Source organism: Cannabis sativa, chromosome 2, assembly GCF_029168945.1.
Source record: "Cannabis sativa cultivar Pink pepper isolate KNU-18-1 chromosome 2, ASM2916894v1, whole genome shotgun sequence".
Taxonomy (NCBI): Eukaryota; Viridiplantae; Streptophyta; class Magnoliopsida; order Rosales; family Cannabaceae; genus Cannabis; species Cannabis sativa.
In genome coordinates this window covers 58,933,295-58,954,132 of record NC_083602.1, presented here as the reverse complement: position 1 = coordinate 58,954,132, position 20,838 = coordinate 58,933,295, and the positions used below count along the sequence as shown (strand labels likewise).

The window sequence follows — 20,838 nt, the reverse complement described above, 5'->3', positions numbered from 1 at the left end:
AAGGCCCATTACAACACCATGGCCGGCCACTTAAGTTGATTTTTCAAATTAATATTTTCATTATTTTAATGCCAAATAATTCTAAACCTAGACCTAGTAGTTGCCTATAAATAGAAAGTGATGGCTCAGTCAAAACACAAGTTTTCAGATGATCTTTCTGACAGAAATTTCTCTCTTCAGAAAAACTGAGCCTTCCCCACTTTCTATACCTGGCCGAAATACCTCCCACTTTTCTCCTTCATCTTTTTCGTGACCCTAGTGAAAGAGTAAGTGCCCACACACAGCAAGCAGTAACTCAATCATAGATTGGAAGACTGTGAAGGATCAAAACTTGAAGAAGAAGGACATTCGGGCTCAGATCTTGATTATACTCTGCTACAGAGAGGAATCAAGGGTTAGAGATCTGAGTGGAAGGAGACATTAATTCCGCTGCATCAATGTAAGGTTTTCTTAACTTTATATGTGTTTAATTTATCGTTTTAGAAAGTTCATGTTTAGGGTGTTTAAACAACATACTTGTGAGTAGATCTAAGATCCTGGTAAAATAATTTTCAACACCAACTCCATACTCGTGTTGGTAGTGCCATTATTGTACTCCCAGGAGTTACTAAGTGTTGTACCACATACACGACGTACCTCCTGGTACTCGTGTTGGTAACACTATAACTACCCTAAAATCCTACAATGTACTAACACCCTTAAAATCACATTTTCGTTAGTGTTAGTAGTGTAAATAATTAATACAATTATGTTGGGTTTTATGCCCTAAATAAAACTCATTTCAATATAATCAGATTTACTTATTAATATAGATCAGAAATAACATTTAATGTTGCATGGTTAACATGATTTATTTCATGATTATATGTACATAATGTATGAATTCTATTTAAGTCCTGAACATATCAATTTGTTAATGATTATAGTGTTGTCAACACAGTGGAATATAATCTTAATTATATGTTCGAAAGTTTATTCCCTGATTTGTCAGAATACTGGATTTAGAACTGACATGGTATAATCAGCGATAGGTATTCTTACACCTTGGATAAGTGTTATGTCCTTTCCAGGACATTGGCAAAGTTTACCAGGATCGGATGTATGGAGTATACATCGGAAGGGACCGATATTGAACTTTAGTTAGATATATTAGAATTTGCCGTAATATCTATTCAATTCAATATCACCTGTTGATCCTAGATCAAATGATCTTAATCCTGATATGATTAGGTTCAATCTCAAGAGTGTTATTCGTGTTCTTTGATTTGTTAGTTAAGCCTACTTTTGGGTCAGGGTGATACGTACATTTTGGGAACACGGTAGTGCAATTGAGTGGGAGCGCTAACATAAATATGGAATCTATAGCTTCTATCTGGCGAATAAAAAGTAAAGGATGATTTCCTTCGAGCTTAACCAAACGAAAATAAATGGTGGAGATCTCATTTCACTTAGCTTAAATATCATTTATACAGGGTTAAGTGTTTTAAGGATAAAATACATTGTAGGGTGTTACGGTAATTTAATCCCTTTACAGTGTAAATCATCTATATAGAGGGTCATTGATCACATTAGGGGTTATAACAATGGATAACTAATGACGTGTCTATATCGTGGAACATATAGAGCGTTTATATACTGAGAGTGCAATTCTAAGTTCTATGCGTGGATTCAACGAAGAATTAATAAGTTAGTGAATTTAAGATATCAATTCTTGATCTACTTATTGGAAGCTCGGATATATAGACCCATGGTCCCCATACTAGTTGAGACCATACTGCTTGTAAGACTCAGTTAATTGATTTTGATTAATCAATTATAATTCTAAAGTTAGACTATGTCTAGTTTATGAATTTTCACTAAGCAAGGGCGAAATTGTAAAGAAAAGAGATTCTAGGTTTATTTATTATTTAAGAGACTTTATATGTCTAATTAATAAATATATTAAATGACAATATTATTTAATAATTAATTTTAGTTATTAAATAATTAGAATTGGCATTTAAATGGTTGAATTTGAAAATTGGCGTTTTTGAGAAAATCAGATGCAGGAATGATAAAACAGCAAAATTGCATAAGTGAGGCCCATTATCCAAGCCCATGGCCGGCCACACTTATAGGTTTTATCATTTATTTTTTTATTATTTTAATGCCAAATAATTCTAACCTAAACCTAGGTGGTTACCTATAAATAGATAGTGATGGCTCTCATTCACACTTAACTTTTGTGAACTTCTGTCAGATGAAAACTGAGCCTCTATCTTTTCTCTATAGGCCGAACCTCTTCCCTTCTCTTTTCTTCTCTAAATTTTAAAAATCCTTGAGTGAATGAGTGAGTGCCCACACACATCAAGTGGTATCTCAATCATAGTGTGTAAGACTGTGGAAAATCAACCAACAAGAAGGAGATTCAGCATCAAAGGAAGGAGAGAAAGAGATCCAGGTTCAGATATTGATAATGCTCTGCTACAGAAAGGAATCAAGGGCTAGATATCTGAACGGAAGGAGTCATTATATTCCGCTGCACCCAATGTAAGGTTTCCTAAACTTTATGTATGTTTATTTCATTGTTTTAGAATTCATATTAGGATGTTAATGAAACATACTTGTTAGTAAATCTAGATCCTGGTAAAATATATCCAACAAATTATACATTCACATATATATTATTTATGTTGTCTTATCTCGTTTCCGTGCTCAAGTGTGTCGGTCGGCCTCAGTGGAATTACAGCTCGACATTTCACAGGGCCCTAAATCACAACATTTGTAATTCTGGTGAGAGACACGCTAAAATGCTTATCGGGGACTTATTATCAAAACTAAGAATAACCATATCGATGAATAGGATGGTAATACCCCAAATAACACAAAAACGGGGAAAACTAGGCCCAACTGACAGACCGGTTCCCAAATGGAAGTCTAATTCCCTAGGGACCAACCGGTCGACCGGTTGTTACAAGTCCCCTGAGCCAGTCGACCGGTTCAGCACTGGGAACCTCAAAAATGTCCCCTTGACCTCAAATCACACCCAAACTTCACAAAAATCTACAGAATACCTGTATATACTCCAATGTTGGAATTTGTTTTACCAGGATCTAGATTTACTACCATGTATGTTTTATTAACATCTTAATATGAATTTCTAAAACAATGAAATTAAACACATATAAAGTTTCAGAAAACCTTACATTGGGTGCAGCAGAATATTATGTCTCCTTCCACTCAGATCTCTAACCCTTGTATCCTGTGTGTGAAATTTTTTTGGGTGACATGATTGGAGAAGCTTATGGTATAGGCAAGCCTAAATGACCATTTTAACTACCCGTACCTAAGCCTAACATAACAAGCCTAGAAAGAACTTTCGATTCTTGGTTGTGCATTGATTTATATTAGTGGATAATAGTAAGTGTAGCAAGCATATAGAATATTTTGGGTTAGTGGATTGATCGTTGTAATTGGCATGCATAAGTGATTCAATTGTTAGTTAATTGCGTTCTATAGTTTCATGAGCTGAATGAAAATAAATTAAAGTGTCTCAAGGACGTAATTGAACTGAAATTATGGATTGTTATGCATAGGTAAATTTTTCATAATCATGTTATTGAGTCTACTTGAAAATTACTCATGTTCTGGAGATTGACTTGTTTAACTTTTGTTTTTCGTTTTCCTATTTTACTCGAGGACGAGTAAATGCTTAGTTTGGGAGAATTTGTTAGGATGTCATTAGTACTATTTTTAGGTTAATTTTAGTGTGTTTTTTATTTAGTTTTACTCTTGTTTGGAACAATTTTACGCTTTTTATATTTTATTTTTGCAGATCTAAAATAGAAGAAGCTTAAAAAATATCGAAGGAATAAGATGAAAAAAAAAAAGATAAAAAGATCAAATAAAAGATAATTGTATCAAAATGGGGGTCATGCCTAGACATGGAAACCTTATGCCGCGACACGTGTCAATGGAAGCCTGGAGACGTGAGAAATGTCATACACAGGTCGCGGCATAGGAAGTGCATGTCGCGACTCGCCCATCTAATTCAAGGTAAATTAGGAGTTTTCAACGTGGGGTTATCTTTTCTATCTTTTTTATCCCTTACTGGCTATAAAAGAAGTGGACTTTAGTTGTTTTTGAGAACCAATTCAGAAGGAAATCAGAAGCCCTCAAGGGAGTACGAATTTTGGAGATCAAATTCAATACTAGAGGCGTTTTTAAGAGAGTTTTCAACATTCTTTTCCTCTCTATTTTCTTCTCTATTCTTAAATTAATATGTGTGAAATTGCTACGATGAACATGAGTAGCTAAACAGTTTATTAGGATTTAGATGGAGATTATTTGACATTGATTTTTGGTTTTAATATGATTTAATTTACCCTCAATTTCTATGTATTCTATTTCATTCGTACTTGATTTCTTTTAATTGTCTGGCCATCAATTAATTGTTTATGATTTTGATACAAAATCTGAGAAGTAAGTGTCAATTATGTTATAGTGAAATAGAACCAAATTTTGATATAGGACGAGAGTACCTATATGGTTTGGATAGCTTATAGAGTTTCTGTGTTTAATGCCTTTTACATATTTAATTTATCACGATAGTAGAAAATTTGCATGTAATTGATGTTTATAAATTTGAGAATACTATAAATTACCATAGTAAACCTGCTATTACATAGAATTTGGTAATATGAATAGAATCATGTTAAACCATAATCAATAGATGCAATTGAAATCAAAAGCTCTAACTTTATTCATAGTTAATTTCCTTATCAATTTACTTGCTTCTTATTTTTACTGTTTTTATTGTTTTCTAATATTAATTTTCTCTTATATTTTATATAACTAAATAGAAGTAAAGATTTGATTTTAAAGTATTTAACTAAAATCCTTGTGAGATCAGCCTCACTCTTTATGAGTCTATAACTTGTTAACGATACGTATATTTACATGTTGAAAATACCACAACAATTGGACATAATATTACTACTCTATTTAACAAAGAATATGTCACTTGGAAAAACTGGTATGCTCATTGCCTAATGAAGTAAGCAAAGAATTCAATGAAGACCCTTTACTACAACAAGTTGCTAGGGAAAGCACCTATAGCCTGCTTTATTCTTGGTTTGGTAAGCACCCTAACTAGTTTCAACCACATAAATAAAATCACAATTTCAAACTTTCGGCCACATATTAATTGACTTTTCCTTCTGTATATCTATAAAATAATATTATATTTTCAGGGAAGGGATGCCTCTAATAAATTATTTTTGAACTATATTCTGATTCTTCTTCCTGAAGATGCTTATAATGAGTAGTAATATTTTTAAAATATATAGATATATATATTTATATGAAAGCAAGAAAAAGAAAAGTGTGTGTAATCTCTACCTCTTACTATTAGCCACACCGAAAGAGAATTTTGAAAGGAACTTCAGTAAGGTTTATTAAGGCCTATTTGTAGAAGTGGGTTGGATTCTCTACGCTGCTTCAGTGGCCCAGGGAGAGATCTGAGAATAATCTGTTGTGGGGTTTAATGTTAGTTAGATAATAAGAATTTTGAAGGTCGGAAAGTAAAGATGCATCATATTCTAAACTTTCTTATTACTAATTACATTTACTGAAATTACTTTAATAATGCTTTACTGAGACACCTGAGACCTCAATATTATTCGAATTTTATACACTAGGTTTACAACCTTCCAAGTAAAAAAGTTTTTTTGACTGATGAATTTTGACCATTCATTGATTTGGTTTGGACTATACACCACAATAACTATTCAGAATTGTCAACTCCGAATACATCACTAGCATGGAGTCCAGTCCAAGTTACGTAATATTTAAGACTCTCAACTAAGTCCTTGACTTACTGTTCACATGATAACAAATAAGACGTATTACTTACCTATTGATGTCATATATAATATTAGTAAAAAAAAGAAAAATATAATAGAAAGAACTATCTAACAAATACATTAATTGTCCACATAGTAGCCAGATTTTATTATTAATTTGATCCTACCAGCCATAACATCTCCACATTATACACTGCTATACATAAAACAGTGAATAAGTAATGACTAGGAAATAAGGGAATTTTAGATTTTAATACAACAAAGCATGGTTTAATTTGATGCTAGTAAGAATAGTTCAAATATCTGTTTCTATTACCACAAATTCAAGAGACCAATAGACATTCTTGTCTACTTGGTTCTGAATTAGTCTAGAGATGCATGCTTAGTATAACTCAGGCCAAAGCCAAATGGATATAAAGGGTCATGTGAATTTTCTTTGGTGTGCATTGGTAGATGTTCAACCGCTTTGAACCACGTCACTGGTAGTTTTCCCGTGAAGTCGAAGTCACCAAAGATGACATCTGCAATGCCACCACCTTCACTGCCAGGCAACCAAGCAGCAACAAGTGCATCTGTCTTCTCCAAGAGCTCCGGCTCTAACACTAAAGGCCTTCCGGATACGATGATTGCCAATGTGGGAATTTTGTCAGCAACTGAGCATATGACTTCAGTTCCGTTGAAGGGAATTTTAAGGTTTGAATTGTCCCCGGTAAATTCTGCATATGGTTCTTCCCCAACAACAACAATAGCAAAAGAGATGTCTTGTCGTGATAATGTTTCTGGTGATGGCTTTGGTTCGTAGATTACTTCTGCATTGTCTCCCACTGCTTCTTTAATAGCTTCCAAGATGGTCGTTCCTAGTTCAATTGCAAAAGCAGAATTAGTTTAAAAAGCATTCTCTCTAAAGACAAGACTTTAAATTGAACTTTTTTTTATATTTTGTCTTTCTTAATTACATACAAAGCTAGAGATTAACTATATGACTAAAACATTACTGTACTTTGTGTTGCAATGCAGACAAATAACATGAAACGACCATAAGTTTTATTGAAATATCAATGTATTTATAATACTAATTTGAATGTTGTATGCAAGGATTAGCTACATAGTAGATACATTATAAATGCAGCATACTTTTGATTTTTCATGTTATAAAATAGGAAAAGCATACCAATTGTAATCCTGCCACTACTTCCGTTCCAAAGAATAGTCCACCCTCCACACTGATATCCAAGATCATCAGCATGACTTCCTGTTACGAAAATTCTTTTAGCGTTTCTGTCTAATGGAAGTAAGGGCTTCTCTATATTCTTCCCATTTTTCAACAGAACCAAGGACTTGCGAACTGCTTCTCGCGCTAGATCTCTGTGTGCCTGCAAAATAACTACAAATAATTAATATGACATACTCTAGCTAGAGTTACAAACTATAAGGAATCAGATGCAAATGAGGAGGGGTAATCTTAATGAAGATAATACACAAGACTAAATAGTGTTCCATACAAATAATAATACGAAACAAGTCTGTAACAACTTCATAACTGTTGATTAGGATATTTGACACTCTTATCAAATGCTTAAGAGCATAAACACTAACACCATCTAAAAATGTACATTTTCAAAAGGAAATGATATAACTCACGCAGTGAAAACTAATCAGAAACTAAGGCAGAAGTATTTTTGTGGGATGCATGGTATGACGAGATCCATAGATTTACCTTGCAACCCACAGTATTTAGCAAAGATCTGTCACTGAAGGGGTGTTCAAATAGACCAGCAACAAACTTCACTCTCAGTATTCGTTCAACAGCATCATCAATTCTGGCCATTGGAATATTCCCAGATACCACCAGAAATTTCATAATCTCTACAAATCTTTTGTAATCAAAAGGCACCATCACCTGCATACTCATTCAATGAGACTAGCAAAACATAAATTACGGGACAGACTTTAGATGAACAGGTGGCACCAGTTGGGGGCGAACTCAACAATTTCATAATAAATAAATAGATAAGATTTAGGCTCTTAAGACTTGTTAATGCATACTCATTCGATAAGACTAGCAAACCTAAAATAAGGAACATATTTTGGAAGAACCTGATGTGACAGTTGGTGGCGAACTAAACAATTTCAAAATAAATAAATGGAGTTTAGGCTCCTTAGATTTGTAAATTCATTCTACCATGTCTACTCCTGCATTAATAGCAAGAGAAACACAACCTCGATAGTCTGAGTCACGAGGTTGGATAAGTCTGTCAATTCCTTCCCAGTCAGAAATCACAAAACCCTGCAACAATTTGTAAGAGATTTATAAGTTAGAGTGTTCTGGTGTTACAATGCATATATGGTGAAGGTTGTTTTATTCAATATTATCATAACCTTATGAGCAGGGATGTTTACCTTGAAACCTAGCTTATCCTTCAAAATATCAGTCAGGAGATAACGATCACCATGCAATTTACGTCCATTCCAGCTAGAATAGGATGCCATAACAGTGGAAACTCCCTGAGAAATACAGTCCAAATAAGGTTCCATGTGAATCCTCTCTAACTCATCATATGGTAGTAAAGTGTTCCCCTCATTTACACCTTTGTCAGTACCCCCATCTCCAACAAAATGTTTGGCACATGCAATAACATTGTTTCTGGAACCAAATAAGTAATATTGTTAAGAGACATATTCAGCATACTGTATGAATAGGGACTTGGAATCCAAAAGAAAAATGAAAAGGTGACTGCAGAGTCTGATATTTGAACTCCAACATGAATAATGGAATTATTAATAAAATAAAAATGGATGACTCAATTGATTGAAACTAGGATGACTAAAGAATTACTAAAATACCTAAATACCAAATAAAAACAAGGAGGCATTGTGTTATGCCGTAAAAAAAATATGAATAAAAGACAATGGCTTCTTCCCACCTTCCAGCCACAAAGGGGTAGCCTTTAGGGTGGCCTTGGGGTGGCTGTCCCTGCAAGCCTGTAATGATTGATGTCATCTTCCGTACAATCGCTGTGTCTTCACTGTAACTCTCATAGCATCTTCCCCATCGAGGGTCTCTGCATACCTGTCATAATAATATTCGCAAGAGAGAGGTGGCCCATTAAAAATAGCCACGAGGATAGTCATCTGATACTCAATTCTCATCAGTCATTATCATCTAAGAAACTCATCATTCTTTTACACTGAACTATCAATTTGAGAAATAAAAAGAAACAAGAGATAAGAAATGTACAAGTTTGCCATCATAGCAGAAAATAAGTAAAACCACATTGTACTTCCGTGATTCGTATATTGAAATAAGAGTATAGCGGCACTGCCTAGTTTTATAATATTACACTCTCTAAGTATTATTGGTGTCTTTTAGTAATTCTTTTGAAAAAATTATTGAAAACAGAACCAACCATGCATCCGATACTGTACTTGTCAAAAACAAAAGTTTTCTCAGAGGCAAATTTCCTTAAAATTTGCTTCTTTAAAGTAAATCTTGCTCCTACTCTAACGAAATAAGTTGGATAACAGTGATTAGTATGTCTGTAATGAAAACTTACAGCCACACAAGGAGCAAAAGTATAGTGGATGCCACTTGCTCTGACTTCCAGTGCTGTTGCGGTACCAATCTTTAGTGCCAATTCTGCATCCCTATCCCCAATTTAAAAATAAGACACAAAAAAATCTGACAAAAGTTCACACTCTTCATTCTACAGTATTTTGTTTTAAATGTGTGTATAAGATAAAGTTAGTTTGCCTACTTATTTTTAGTATTAACACAAGTTTTTTTTTTTTTTTACAAATTCAATTGAGTGGAGTAGTGTGTAATTTCAATGTCAACGTCTAGTAAAATGCACATATAAAAGACAGGGAACTTATGTACCCACTTAGTAGCGCCACTGTTATTCTTTTTTCATATATATAAAAGACAGGCAAGAAGTGACAAAATGGTAAAATTTGACTTTTCCAATTTGGTTCTCTTCTTCTTCAGTGAGAGAAACATGTTTCATTTCCTGTAATTTAGTACCCGAAATTTGTATAATGGTTTTCTATACTAATCCAACTATTTATAGTATAAAAAAAACTATTCATACTTTTCTTTAATATCATTTAGTAGCCCGAGGAATTTGCTTTAGAGAATCTCTCCATAATCTTCTCTATGAGGGAGCTCAACATACTAATCAATAATAAATAGACATAGAGCCAACAAATTAAAATCAAAAGAGACTAAAATGGACCAACCTGGTAGCTCCAAGACCAACATTATGAGGAAACACTGTGGCGCCATAAACGTTGTTGTTACCATGAACCGCATCTGACCCATATACGATCGGCACCCCAAGCTCAGAATCCAGTGCCAACTTCTGGAACCCATCAATCATATCGGCCCAGTCCGACGATAATGCCTTTTCAAAAGGCGCACTGCCACCGGAATTAAGTACACTCCCTGCAAATATAGAATATAATTATTATTATTATGTACATGTATATTTAATTGATCAAGAAAGAACTTCAATAATCAAACAAAGCAAGATACAAAACAAAGGCATAACGCCTCAATATAATATAAAAATTATGTACATAGATTTTTTCGTAATCAAAATTTAACTAAATTTTAAAAACGAGGAGATGAAAATCATTTACCAATGGCGTAATCTCTCATGGCCTCTGGAGTGACAACCTTACGCTCGATCTGGGTCATCTGGCCGATTTTCTGATCCAGAGTCATTCTGGATAAAAGGTCTCTGACTCGAGCTTCAATGGGTGCGCTCGGATTCTTGTATAAGCAGCTCAATTCCTCCATTTTCGCTAATGTTTCCGAAGGAGAGAGTGGATTCCTACAGGTAAGTTGTAACTATAGTCCCTGTAGTACTACGATACCTGTAGACTATTTCTGTTGACTTTAGATTTATTATCTTAATCTAAGATAAACTCCTTGTAACAATGGTCATTGGGTACTTCTAAACTACTCCTCCCAAAATAGTTGATATCGTATTCGTACACCCCTCATCGATTTTTGTCGATTATTACCTCTTCATAATTGTGCATGGATATAGTCATTTAATACCACTTGCAATTTCTTTTTTTTAAAAAATTAATTGTATATTAAAAATATAATATATTATCATTTAAAATTTAGGTGGCGTTTGGTAATACTTTTTTAATCAGTTTTTTATTTTTAAAAGTAGAAAAGTGAAAATATTTTTCAAAAACATGTTCTATAAAACTGTTTTTACTTTTCAATTTTATAATTAGAAATCAAAATTTTAAAAACAAAAAAAATCACTTTCAATATTTTTTTAAACAGTTTTTTTTTTCTTAATCAATCTTTTAGATTACGACCAGACCCGGACCCAAATCCCCTCCCTACGGCCCTGGCGCTAAACCCGGCTTTTGACTTGAACCCGAATCCGACCCCGGACCTAGACCCGACTTAAATAAAATCAAAAAATAAAAATAAAAATAAACTTTACAGAATACACTTTTGTTTTCTGTTTTTAAAATTGAAAAATAAAAGTGGTTATAGAACGTATTTTTATTTTTAAAAAATAAATTTTTTAAAAACAAAAATTTTACTTTCATTTTGTGATTAAAAAATTTAAAAACAAAAGTGTTACCAAACGACACCTTAGTTTTCACACTTTTTTGCTTTTGAAGAAATTATGCAGTTTTATTAATAACAATTAATTAAATAATAGCTTGCAACTTAATTGAGATATCTTTCTAGTTGAAAACATGATTAGGATTTAATGCAGAAGAGAGAACAGAAAGAAAGAGATTTATTAATCTGAAAGTTCAGTTTACAAATGAGAATAGGGGATATATATATAGTCGACCATAATGATTAACAGTAATAAACAACCACCGACTTAGACAATAACAAACTACTGACATGTAACTAATATTCTAACTAACAATAAATGTTAAGCTAGAAAAGAGGAACCGTAGTTAGACAATTAAACAGAGGACTTAATAACCCCCCCCCCCCCTCAAGATGGACGGTACACATCGTGTATGGACATTTTGCTGATATGAGTGTGTAGTGTTGTAGATGCTAGGGGTTTAGTGAACACATCTGCTAGCTTCATGTTGCTGCTTACGGGACTGAGCCTGATTTGGGAACGGTTGATCTTGTCTCGAATAAAATGGCAGTCTAGTTCGATATGTTTTGTTCTTTCGTGGAAAGTGGAATTGTTAGCGATGTGTATGGCGGATTGGTTATCACAGAATATGAAAGTTGGTTGGTGTTGAGGTATGTGGAAGTCGTTGAGGAGGTATTGGAGCCATGTAATTTCACTGCCTGTAGCAGCCAGGGCGCGATATTCTGCTTCAGCGGAGCTCCTAGATATTGTAAGTTGTTTCTTGGTTTTCCAGGAAATGAGACAATCGCCAAGAAATATGCAAAAACCAGTAGTTGAACGACGTGTTGTGGAGCAGGAGGCCCAATCTGAATCAGAATAGCCTCGAAGTTGCAAGGATGATGATGTCGAATATAGAAGACCTTGGCCGGGGGATCCTTTTAAGTAACGAAGCAAATGGTGGGCTGCTTGCAAGTGTGGAGTGTGAGGGGAAGACATGTATTGACTCAGGATGTTGACGGCAAAGGTAATATCAGGTCTTGACAAGGTTAGGTAGAGCAATTTGCCAACAATTTGTCTATATGAGGAAGGATCTTGAAGAGCTTCACCTTGTTGATCATCAAGTTTGGTCCTAGGATCCATAGGGGTCTTTGTTGGCTTGCTGCCAATATATCCAGTGTCCTCCAAAAGTTGTATGGTATATTTCCTTTGAGAGAGAACCAAGCCTTCTGAGGCACGAGCAATTTCAAAGCCTAGGAAGTACTTAAGGGTTCCAAGAGCTTTGAGAGAAAACTTGGTGTGAAGAGTTGACTGAAGCTGATGTCATCGACGTAGACTAATAGGGCAATAAAGTTATCTTCAGAACCTCTTGTGAACAAGGTATAATCGGCCATGGATTGGGTGAAACCTTCTTGAAGGAGAGCATCAGAAAGTTTCTTGTACCATTGTCGTGATGATTGTTTTAGACCATAGATAGATTTGTTCAGTTTGCAAACTATATCAGAACCGGTTGCAAACTCAGGAGGTAAAGTCAGGCCTTTTGGAAGCTGCATATAAACCTCTTCATGAAGATCTCCATTGAGAAAAGCGTTGTTGACATCAAGTTGTAAAGTGTGCCATTGTTTGATTGTAGAAATGGCCAATACCAAATTGAATGTCACCATCTTAGCAACTGGAGAAAAAGTATCGAAAAAGTCTAAGCCTTCTTGTTGAGTGTATCCTTGAGCAATGAGACGTGCCTTATGTCGTTCAATGGAACCACCACTGTTGAGTTTGATCTTGTACACCCAACGGTAGCCTATAGCTTTCTTGTTTTGTGGAAGTTTGACATAAGTCCAAGTCTTGTTCTTTAGTAAGGCAAAAAGTTCTTTGTTCATGGCTTCATTCCATATCTTGTATTGAGATGCTTGACCATAATTAGCTGGTTCGTATAAAGCTGTAATGACAAATATAAAAGCTTTATGAGAATCAGAAAGTTTATCATAAGATATGAAGTTTTGAAGAATATGAGGTGTGGAGGTTTTGTCTTGTAAGATAGAATGACACTCATAATCTTGTAAATATGCAGGAGGCTTAGTGATCCTGCTGGTGCGTCTAAGGGCATGTTGGGAGGAATTTGAAGGTCCTGTGTTGTTGCTGGCAGCATCAGTGTGCTGAGGTGAATTCGAAGGTGTTGTGTTGTTGCTGTCAGCATCAGTATTATCTTGGTCCGAAATATCAATGTCTTGGTTATGATGTGTATCCTGCAAGTTTATATTCTGGTTTGTTCTTTCAACCTGAAAAGGATTGTTAGTGCAAGGAGTATGTTGAATTAGGAAAATCATGAACATGAGTATGAGAGATGTTGGTAGAGGGAAAAACCATATTAGTAAAAGGATCAATTAATTTTGTTTCTGTGTTGAGTCGATGAAAGGGATAAATTCTTTCATGAAAGACTACATTCCTGGAAACAAAAAAATATTTTGTATTAATATCATACAATTTATATCATTTGATACCTTTAGGATATCCAATAAAAACACAAGTTCGAGCCCGAGGAGTGAACTTATTTATGTGAGCAGTGAGAGTATTAGCAAAGGCAAGACAACCAAAATTTCTTAGATGCTCATATTTTGGTGGTTCATTGTACATTAATTCATAAGGACATTTATTATCCAAATTAGGAGTCAGAGTGCAATTAATAAGGTAAGCTGCAGTCATCACACAATCACTCCAAAATTGGATAGGGAGTTTGGCTTGAAAAAAAAGAGCTCTAGCAACATTTAAAAGATGTTGATGTTTTCTTTCGGCTATGGCATTTTATTCAGGAGTTTCAACACATGTGAACTCATGTATGATACCAAATTTAGCAAAGAGGTCTTTAAAATATAATTCAGGTGCATTATCAGATCGGAAGCATTTAAAAGTGCAATGAAATTGAGTTTGGACATAAGATAAAAAATCAGGAATGATTTAAACAGCATCAGATTTTTGTTTCATTAAAAAAATCCATGTGAATCTAGTTTTGTCATCAACCAAAGTGAGAAAGTATTTGTGATTGGAGTGAGAAGGTATATGATAAGGACCCCAAGTGTCACAATAAATCATATGAAATCTGAATATTGCAAAACCAGTATGTTTAAAAAAGGGAAGTTTCCTTTGTTTTGCTAGAGGACAAACAAAGCAGGGATTATCTTTATGAAAAACATCAAAATTACAGTCAAGTTTATTGCAAAGCAAAGCCAAACGTTTATGAGAAGGATGCCTCATTCGAGAATGCCAAACATCAGCAGTTACTGTAATGTTGCAGGCAGCAGAATGAATATCATCCAGGACATATAAACCATTTTTCTCTTTACCTCTGCCAATCAGCATCTTGAGTTCCTTTTCCTGAATGAAAAAATTATTAGTGGAGAATTAACTTCAATAGATTCTCGGTTGGTAAGACAACTAACAGAGATTATATTGAACTTAAAAGTTGGAACATACAGTACATTTTCAAGAATTAATTTTTCTGAAATGAAAACAGTACCACTTTTATTTACTAATAGATTTTCATTATTAGGTAAAATGAGTCTAGTGGAAGACACATTGCTGATGCTTTGGAACATTTTTATATTATTGCAAATGTGCCTAGTGGCACCTGAATCAATGATCCATGAAGTGTCAAAAAAATCAGAGGAAGTGTAGTTCAGAATTATACCAGAATTTTCAGTAGAAGAACTTGGATCATTTACAGGTATGTTACCATGTTGGCTCGCAAGGAGATTAAGTAATTGTTGATACTGAGTAGCACTTAGTTGAGGCAAAAGGGTGTGTGAATCTTCGTTCTTGGTGCTGGTGTCTCCACTGGTGTGGACTTGATTTGCTACAGCATCCTTTGGTTTGTTAGGCTTGTTGTACCCAGGAGGGTATCCATGAATCTTGTAACATCTTTCTATGGTGTGTCCATGGATGTTACAATGGGTGCAAAAGGGCCTCCCTTTCTTGGATGTTTGAGGTTTTATGTCTTGTTGATCAGTCTTGTTTTTGTCACCTTGGAAAGCAAAGGCATGGCTAGTATTGATATCGATTTCTGCAGAAGGGTTCCCTTTTTGATTTTCTTCCTGAGTAACGAGATGAAAAACTCGATTGATCTCTGGGAGGGGATCCATCAAAAGAATGCTTCCACGGACTTGAGAGAATTTTTCGGATAGTCCCATAAGGAAAGACATGATGTATTCCATATGGTGATGTTCTTGGAGTTTCTTAACTCCTCCACAGGTGCATCCGTTGCAAGTGCAACTTGGTCTGTAATTGGCCAATTCCTCCCAGATTGTTTTCAACTTGGTAAAGTACATCCCAATGTTGAGTGTTTCTTGCTTAAGATTCATTAAGTTCTTCCTTAGGTTGTAGATATGAGGCCCATTCCTCTGATGAAAACGAACTTTAAGGTCTTCCCAAATGTTTGCAGCTGATTCATCGTACAAGATGCTGGAGGAAATTTCTTTCGAAACAGAATTCAATATCCAGGAGATAACGATAGTGTTGTTCCTTACCCAAGCATTATACAGAGTATAATCGGAGGGGGATGGTTTTGGGATAGACCCATCGAGAAATCCTAATTTGTTTTTGACAGATATAGAAAGTTGCATAGCTCTACTCTAAGAAACATAATTATCTTGTCCAGTAAGAAGTTGAGAGACAAGAATGTTACCTGGGTTATCGCCATGGTGAATGTAATACGGATTGGTTGGATCTTCGAGAGGGTTTTTTGAGTTGATGAACTGTAATTCTTGATTGCCGTGTCCAATGGAGGTTGAAGGACTTCGAGCAGTTCTTGGTGTTTGATCTTCACCTTCCATCTGGGTTTCAGCTTGGTTTTCGCTCGACATGACACAAAACAAGAAAAGAACACAGCGGACAGAGTATCGGAGAAGAAGACTGAACGCGATACCGTCACCGGAGAAGAAGACTAGGATCGGACAGGGAAAGTATAGCTTTCCCACTCTGATACCATAATGCGGAAGAGAGAACAGAAAGAAAGAGATTTATTAATCTGAAAGTTCAGTTTACAAATGAGAACAGGGGATATATATATATAGTCGACCATAATGATTAACAGTAATAAACAACCACCGACTTAGACAATAACAAACTACTGACATGTAACTAATATTCTAACTAACAATAACTGTTAAGCTAGAAAAGAGGAACCGTAGTTAGACAATTAAACAGAGGACTTAATAGGATTAGAATAAAAAAAACAATCCAACAAATTGGCCTCTTGATTCTTAAATCGTTTGACAAAGAAAACTAAAATAAAATTAGATGAAAAACATTGCAGCATCACAATTAACTTTAAGAATACATACATTCAATTTTTTTCTACTACTCAAAAGACATAACAATAGAAATAGTTACATCAAGTTCATTTAACCCCTTCACTTGAACACTCAACTATAGTGTAAGGTGTGTAAACTGCACCACTAACAACCTTTTCAGCCTTTAAGAACTTGTTATTGTTAGGATTTATACTCTGAAAAGCCTGTAAACATATTTCTTATTATTAAATAAAGAATTAAACATTTGATATATGTGTGAATGTTAAATTATCAATATTTATTATTAAATAATTTATGTTAAATATCCGAAAATTCTTTATTCATATATGAGGCTGTGACTTGCAGGGTTCCCTGAATGTTCCATTTTCTCAATTCTCGTATATTTCAGTGTTGTAGTTGGGTGTTTCCCTATTTTCCTGGGTTAGTGTAATCCATAGAGAGTATAACAGAACCTAGAGTTGTGGGTTCAGGTTTCCCAGATTAGGGTTTTGATCATGTCATTTATCCAGTTTCATTATGTGATTAAGGCATCCATCTAGCGCAAGACTTTCCGTTCAGGTCGGCCAGCACACTTGAATCTGGAAAGAAGGTAAGAATTGTATATAATGTGTGATATGGATATGTGAATGTATGTATATGTTGAGTGTATATGCATGCTTATCTGTTGTGATTCATATACTACCAACACTTGTACGGTTGCGGTACAGAGTGCATTGGTAAAGTGTATGATGTCTGAAAGTACATCATGGTGTTACCAGCACTTGTACGGGAAGGTACAAGGTGTCTGTGGTACAACACTTAACAGTACTCAAGGTGCGGTCCATACCCTACCTACACTAGTACGAAGGTATACTGAGTGCATGCGGTACATGGTACATGGTCGTATCCTAGTTAGAACGTTCTTACTCATCTGTTAAGCCTTATAAATAGGTGTATGGCCGCCTAGATACAAGTCGGTATTATATGATATGTTATATGCTTTTCTTACTAAATCTGTTGACTCACAATTCTGCTTCCATGTGTAGGTAAAGGAAAGGCGAAAGCTGAACAGGAGTGAGCCTGAGCTGAGATGGGGTTGCACATGTCGTGGCGGCGCGACCTAGAGTGTTCGGTCTTGGGACATCTGGGGATATTATTTTGTAGTCGTTGTGCAACCAGTTATGTATTTTAATATATTTTGTATAAAAGTTTAAAAACGGGATCCCGATACTTGTAAATAGTTTTGTAAATCATAATGTTTAATATTTAATATAAAAGTTTTAATTTGACACGTTTTCTGAGAAAATTCTTTGATTAGCAAAGATAGCACTGTAATTGAAAAACTACTGTAGCGCGCCTTAGCATTAGGGTGTTACATACTCAGCTACAAAGTCAGCAAGGGCTTGCCCTTTAATTAGGAATGTCAATGAGGCGGGTCGGATCTGATCCGACTCTGATCCGACCTGATCCAGATCATATACGGATCTGCCCCGCCCCGCTAGATCAGATACTCGGATCAGATCTGATCCGACCCGCCTTATACGGATCGGATCTGATCCGACCCAACTTTTTTTTTAAAAAAATATATATATTTTATATCTAAATTTATATTTTTTTTCTAAAATTTATTTGTTTAAGAACTAATAATGCATCATTTTCTTTCTTATATATTTTTATTATATTTGTCAAAATCAATAAAAAAAAATATATCAAATTCTTATCACATAAAAATGTAATTTTACTATTGAAAAATTAATTTATCAAATTTTAGAAATTCTACTAATATAATCATCAATAATAATGTAGTATGATGATTACATGAAATAAATCTCCTCTAAAAAAATACATTAAATTAACTATAAACTTTTTATATGCTGTTCTTCTAGTCTTCAAGATTTACTGTGTACGACTCCTACAAAAAAATAAATATGTTAATAATAAATATGTTAATAATTTAAAAATAAATATGTTAATAATAAAAGTAAGATTTTTTATACTGAGTCACAAGAAATTGTAATTTTTGTAATTAATACTTTTAGTGATTGACCTATTTTAGTTACAACATAAGAAGGATGATTTATAATTAGTTACAACTTTTTTACTTTTGGTCACAAATTTTGTTGTGATTAAAAATAAGATTTTTTGTAGTAATATTTTTCTTATCAATTTTTAAAATTAAAAAAAAAACAAAAATGGTTATAGAACACATATTTTTTAAAAACAAAAAATTACTTTTATTTTTATGATTAAAAAATTAAAAAAAATAAAAATATTAGCAAATGCCCCTTAAATAATTAAATATTGAAGAGTCAAATAATAGTATTAATTACTCATTATTATATTTAATTAATTAGTATTTTTATTTGATAAACAAATATTAAATATTATTCTTATTAATTAATAATATGTTTATATTAAATGTAAATTATTGTTGCATACATATATAAAAGTGATATAATGTAAAAGTGTAATTATTGTACAAATTAATATATTTAACAGTGCCTATACATAAATCGATCTATTGTGTATAACATTTGGTACTTTACTTTCTTATTATAGGGAATTTTACAAATAATAATAATTATTATAATCAAATAATTAAAATATAGAGTGACCAGTATACATATATATTTTTATTTATATATATATATATGTATGCATATATAAGAATTAAATTGAGAGAGTAATTAATTAAAATAATAATATATAGTGTGGTCTATGGGCATATCATATATGTCTAATGGTGGTATTCCACTGGCCTTACACCTTAAAAAATATATTAAAAAGTAAAAAAATTAAAAAATTAAAAAATATATATATTTAAAGCGGATCGGGTCAAATCTGATCCGTAAAAAAATTAAGCGGGGCGGGTCGGATCTGATCCAAGATCCAATAACTATCCGATCTGAATGAATGGATCTTTTTGCCATGCCTACCTTTAATAGCTGACCTTGGCTGATATGTTATTTCATATATATTGCCCCGGGTAAATAGTGGCATAAGTTCCCAAAGTTTCAAGTTTGTAAGTGGCATAATCCCAATATTTATTTTTAGCGGCATAAGTACCCAATGTTTATAAAACTGTAATTTTTCTCTAATTTCGTCAGTACAAACTCTGTTATTTTCTTAAATAGGCCACATATAAGGTCCAGATTCTAGATCATTGGGTATAGACAGAAATATATAGTATCAGTTACTTCCAAATGTTCCTTTAATAAATTCAAAACGGCGTTTGTACCGACAAAATTAGAGGAAAATTACAGTTTTACAAACATTAGGTACTTATGCCGCTAAAAATAAACGTTGGGTTTATGCCGCTTACAAACTTAAAACTTTGGGTACTTATGCCGCTATTTACCCTTTTGCCCCAACTCTATTGCCCATTTAAGGAGGCGTCTCGATGTATCGTGTTTTTGTAGCACCTGGCATAATGGTTGGTCAGTGAGTACCGCAATGGGGTGAGCTTGAAAGTAGGGTCGAAGCTTCTGGGATGCTAAAAGTAAACAACAGGTCAATTTTTCTATGAAGGGGTATCTACACTCTACCCCAATCAACATTTTGCTTACATAGTAGACTAGGTGATATACTCTATCTTCTGTTGGGTTTTATGCCCTAAATAAAACTCATTTCAATATAATCAGATTTACTTATTAATATAGATCAGAAATAACATTTAATGTTGCATGGTTCACATGACTTATTTCACAATTATATGTACATAATGTATGAATTCATCTGAAACCCTTTTCACATACCTAATCCTGTTTATTGTGTTGTCAACACATTGGAAAGTAAACATGACTATGTGAATAAAGTTTCCTAGATTTATCAAACACATGGTTTTACTGATATGATAATCTACAACAGAGTTTACTTGCATTTGGAGAAATGCTATGTTCTTTCCAGAGCATTGGTTAAAGTAAACCTCAGGTTGGATGCATGGAGTATGTATCGGAAGGGACCGATATTGAACTTTGACTTACATTTATTAAAATTACAGTAATATCTATTCAAGTCAATATCGCCTAGTTGATCCTAGATCAAATGATCTTAATCCTGTTATGATTAGGCTCAATCTCGAGAGGCTATTCGTGTTCTTTGATTTGTTAGTTAAGCCTACTTTTAGGTCAGGGTGATACG

General features: G+C 33.9%; 1 protein-coding gene across 3 annotated transcripts; it reads right to left on the bottom strand.

Moving 5' to 3' along the window:
* Positions 1-5,967: 5,967 nt before the first annotated feature.
* On the bottom strand, positions 5,968-10,874 carry LOC115719293 (uncharacterized). 3 transcript variants are annotated; one of them, XM_030648273.2, is made up of 9 exons: positions 10,482-10,874; positions 10,080-10,284; positions 9,398-9,488; positions 8,768-8,913; positions 8,244-8,487; positions 8,026-8,130; positions 7,561-7,743; positions 7,015-7,216; positions 5,968-6,700 (listed from the first exon to the last, which is right to left on the bottom strand). In XM_030648273.2, the coding sequence occupies exons 1-9, from the start codon at positions 10,639-10,641 to the stop codon at positions 6,207-6,209; spliced, it is 1,830 nt and encodes a 609-aa protein (XP_030504133.2). In that variant the 5' UTR covers positions 10,642-10,874; the 3' UTR covers positions 5,968-6,206. The 3 variants fall into 3 exon arrangements, with proteins under 3 accessions (XP_030504133.2, XP_060966658.1, XP_030504134.2); XM_061110675.1 differs by lacking the exon at positions 10,482-10,874 and having other exon boundaries at positions 9,398-9,480; positions 10,080-10,208; XM_030648274.2 differs by lacking the exons at positions 9,398-9,488; positions 10,482-10,874 and having other exon boundaries at positions 10,080-10,218.
* Positions 10,875-20,838: the final 9,964 nt, after the last annotated feature.

Coding starts and splice junctions, on each gene's coding strand:
- LOC115719293 (XM_030648273.2), bottom strand. CDS start 10,641: ATGGAGGAATTGAGCTGCTTATACAAGAATCCGAGCGCACCCATTGAA. Junction 10,285..10,481: donor CATGAGAGATTACGCCATTG/GTAAATGATTTT, acceptor CTATATTTGCAG/GGAGTGTACTTAATTCCGGT. Junction 8,131..8,243: donor AGGATAAGCTAGGTTTCAAG/GTAAACATCCCT, acceptor AAATTGTTGCAG/GGTTTTGTGATTTCTGACTG.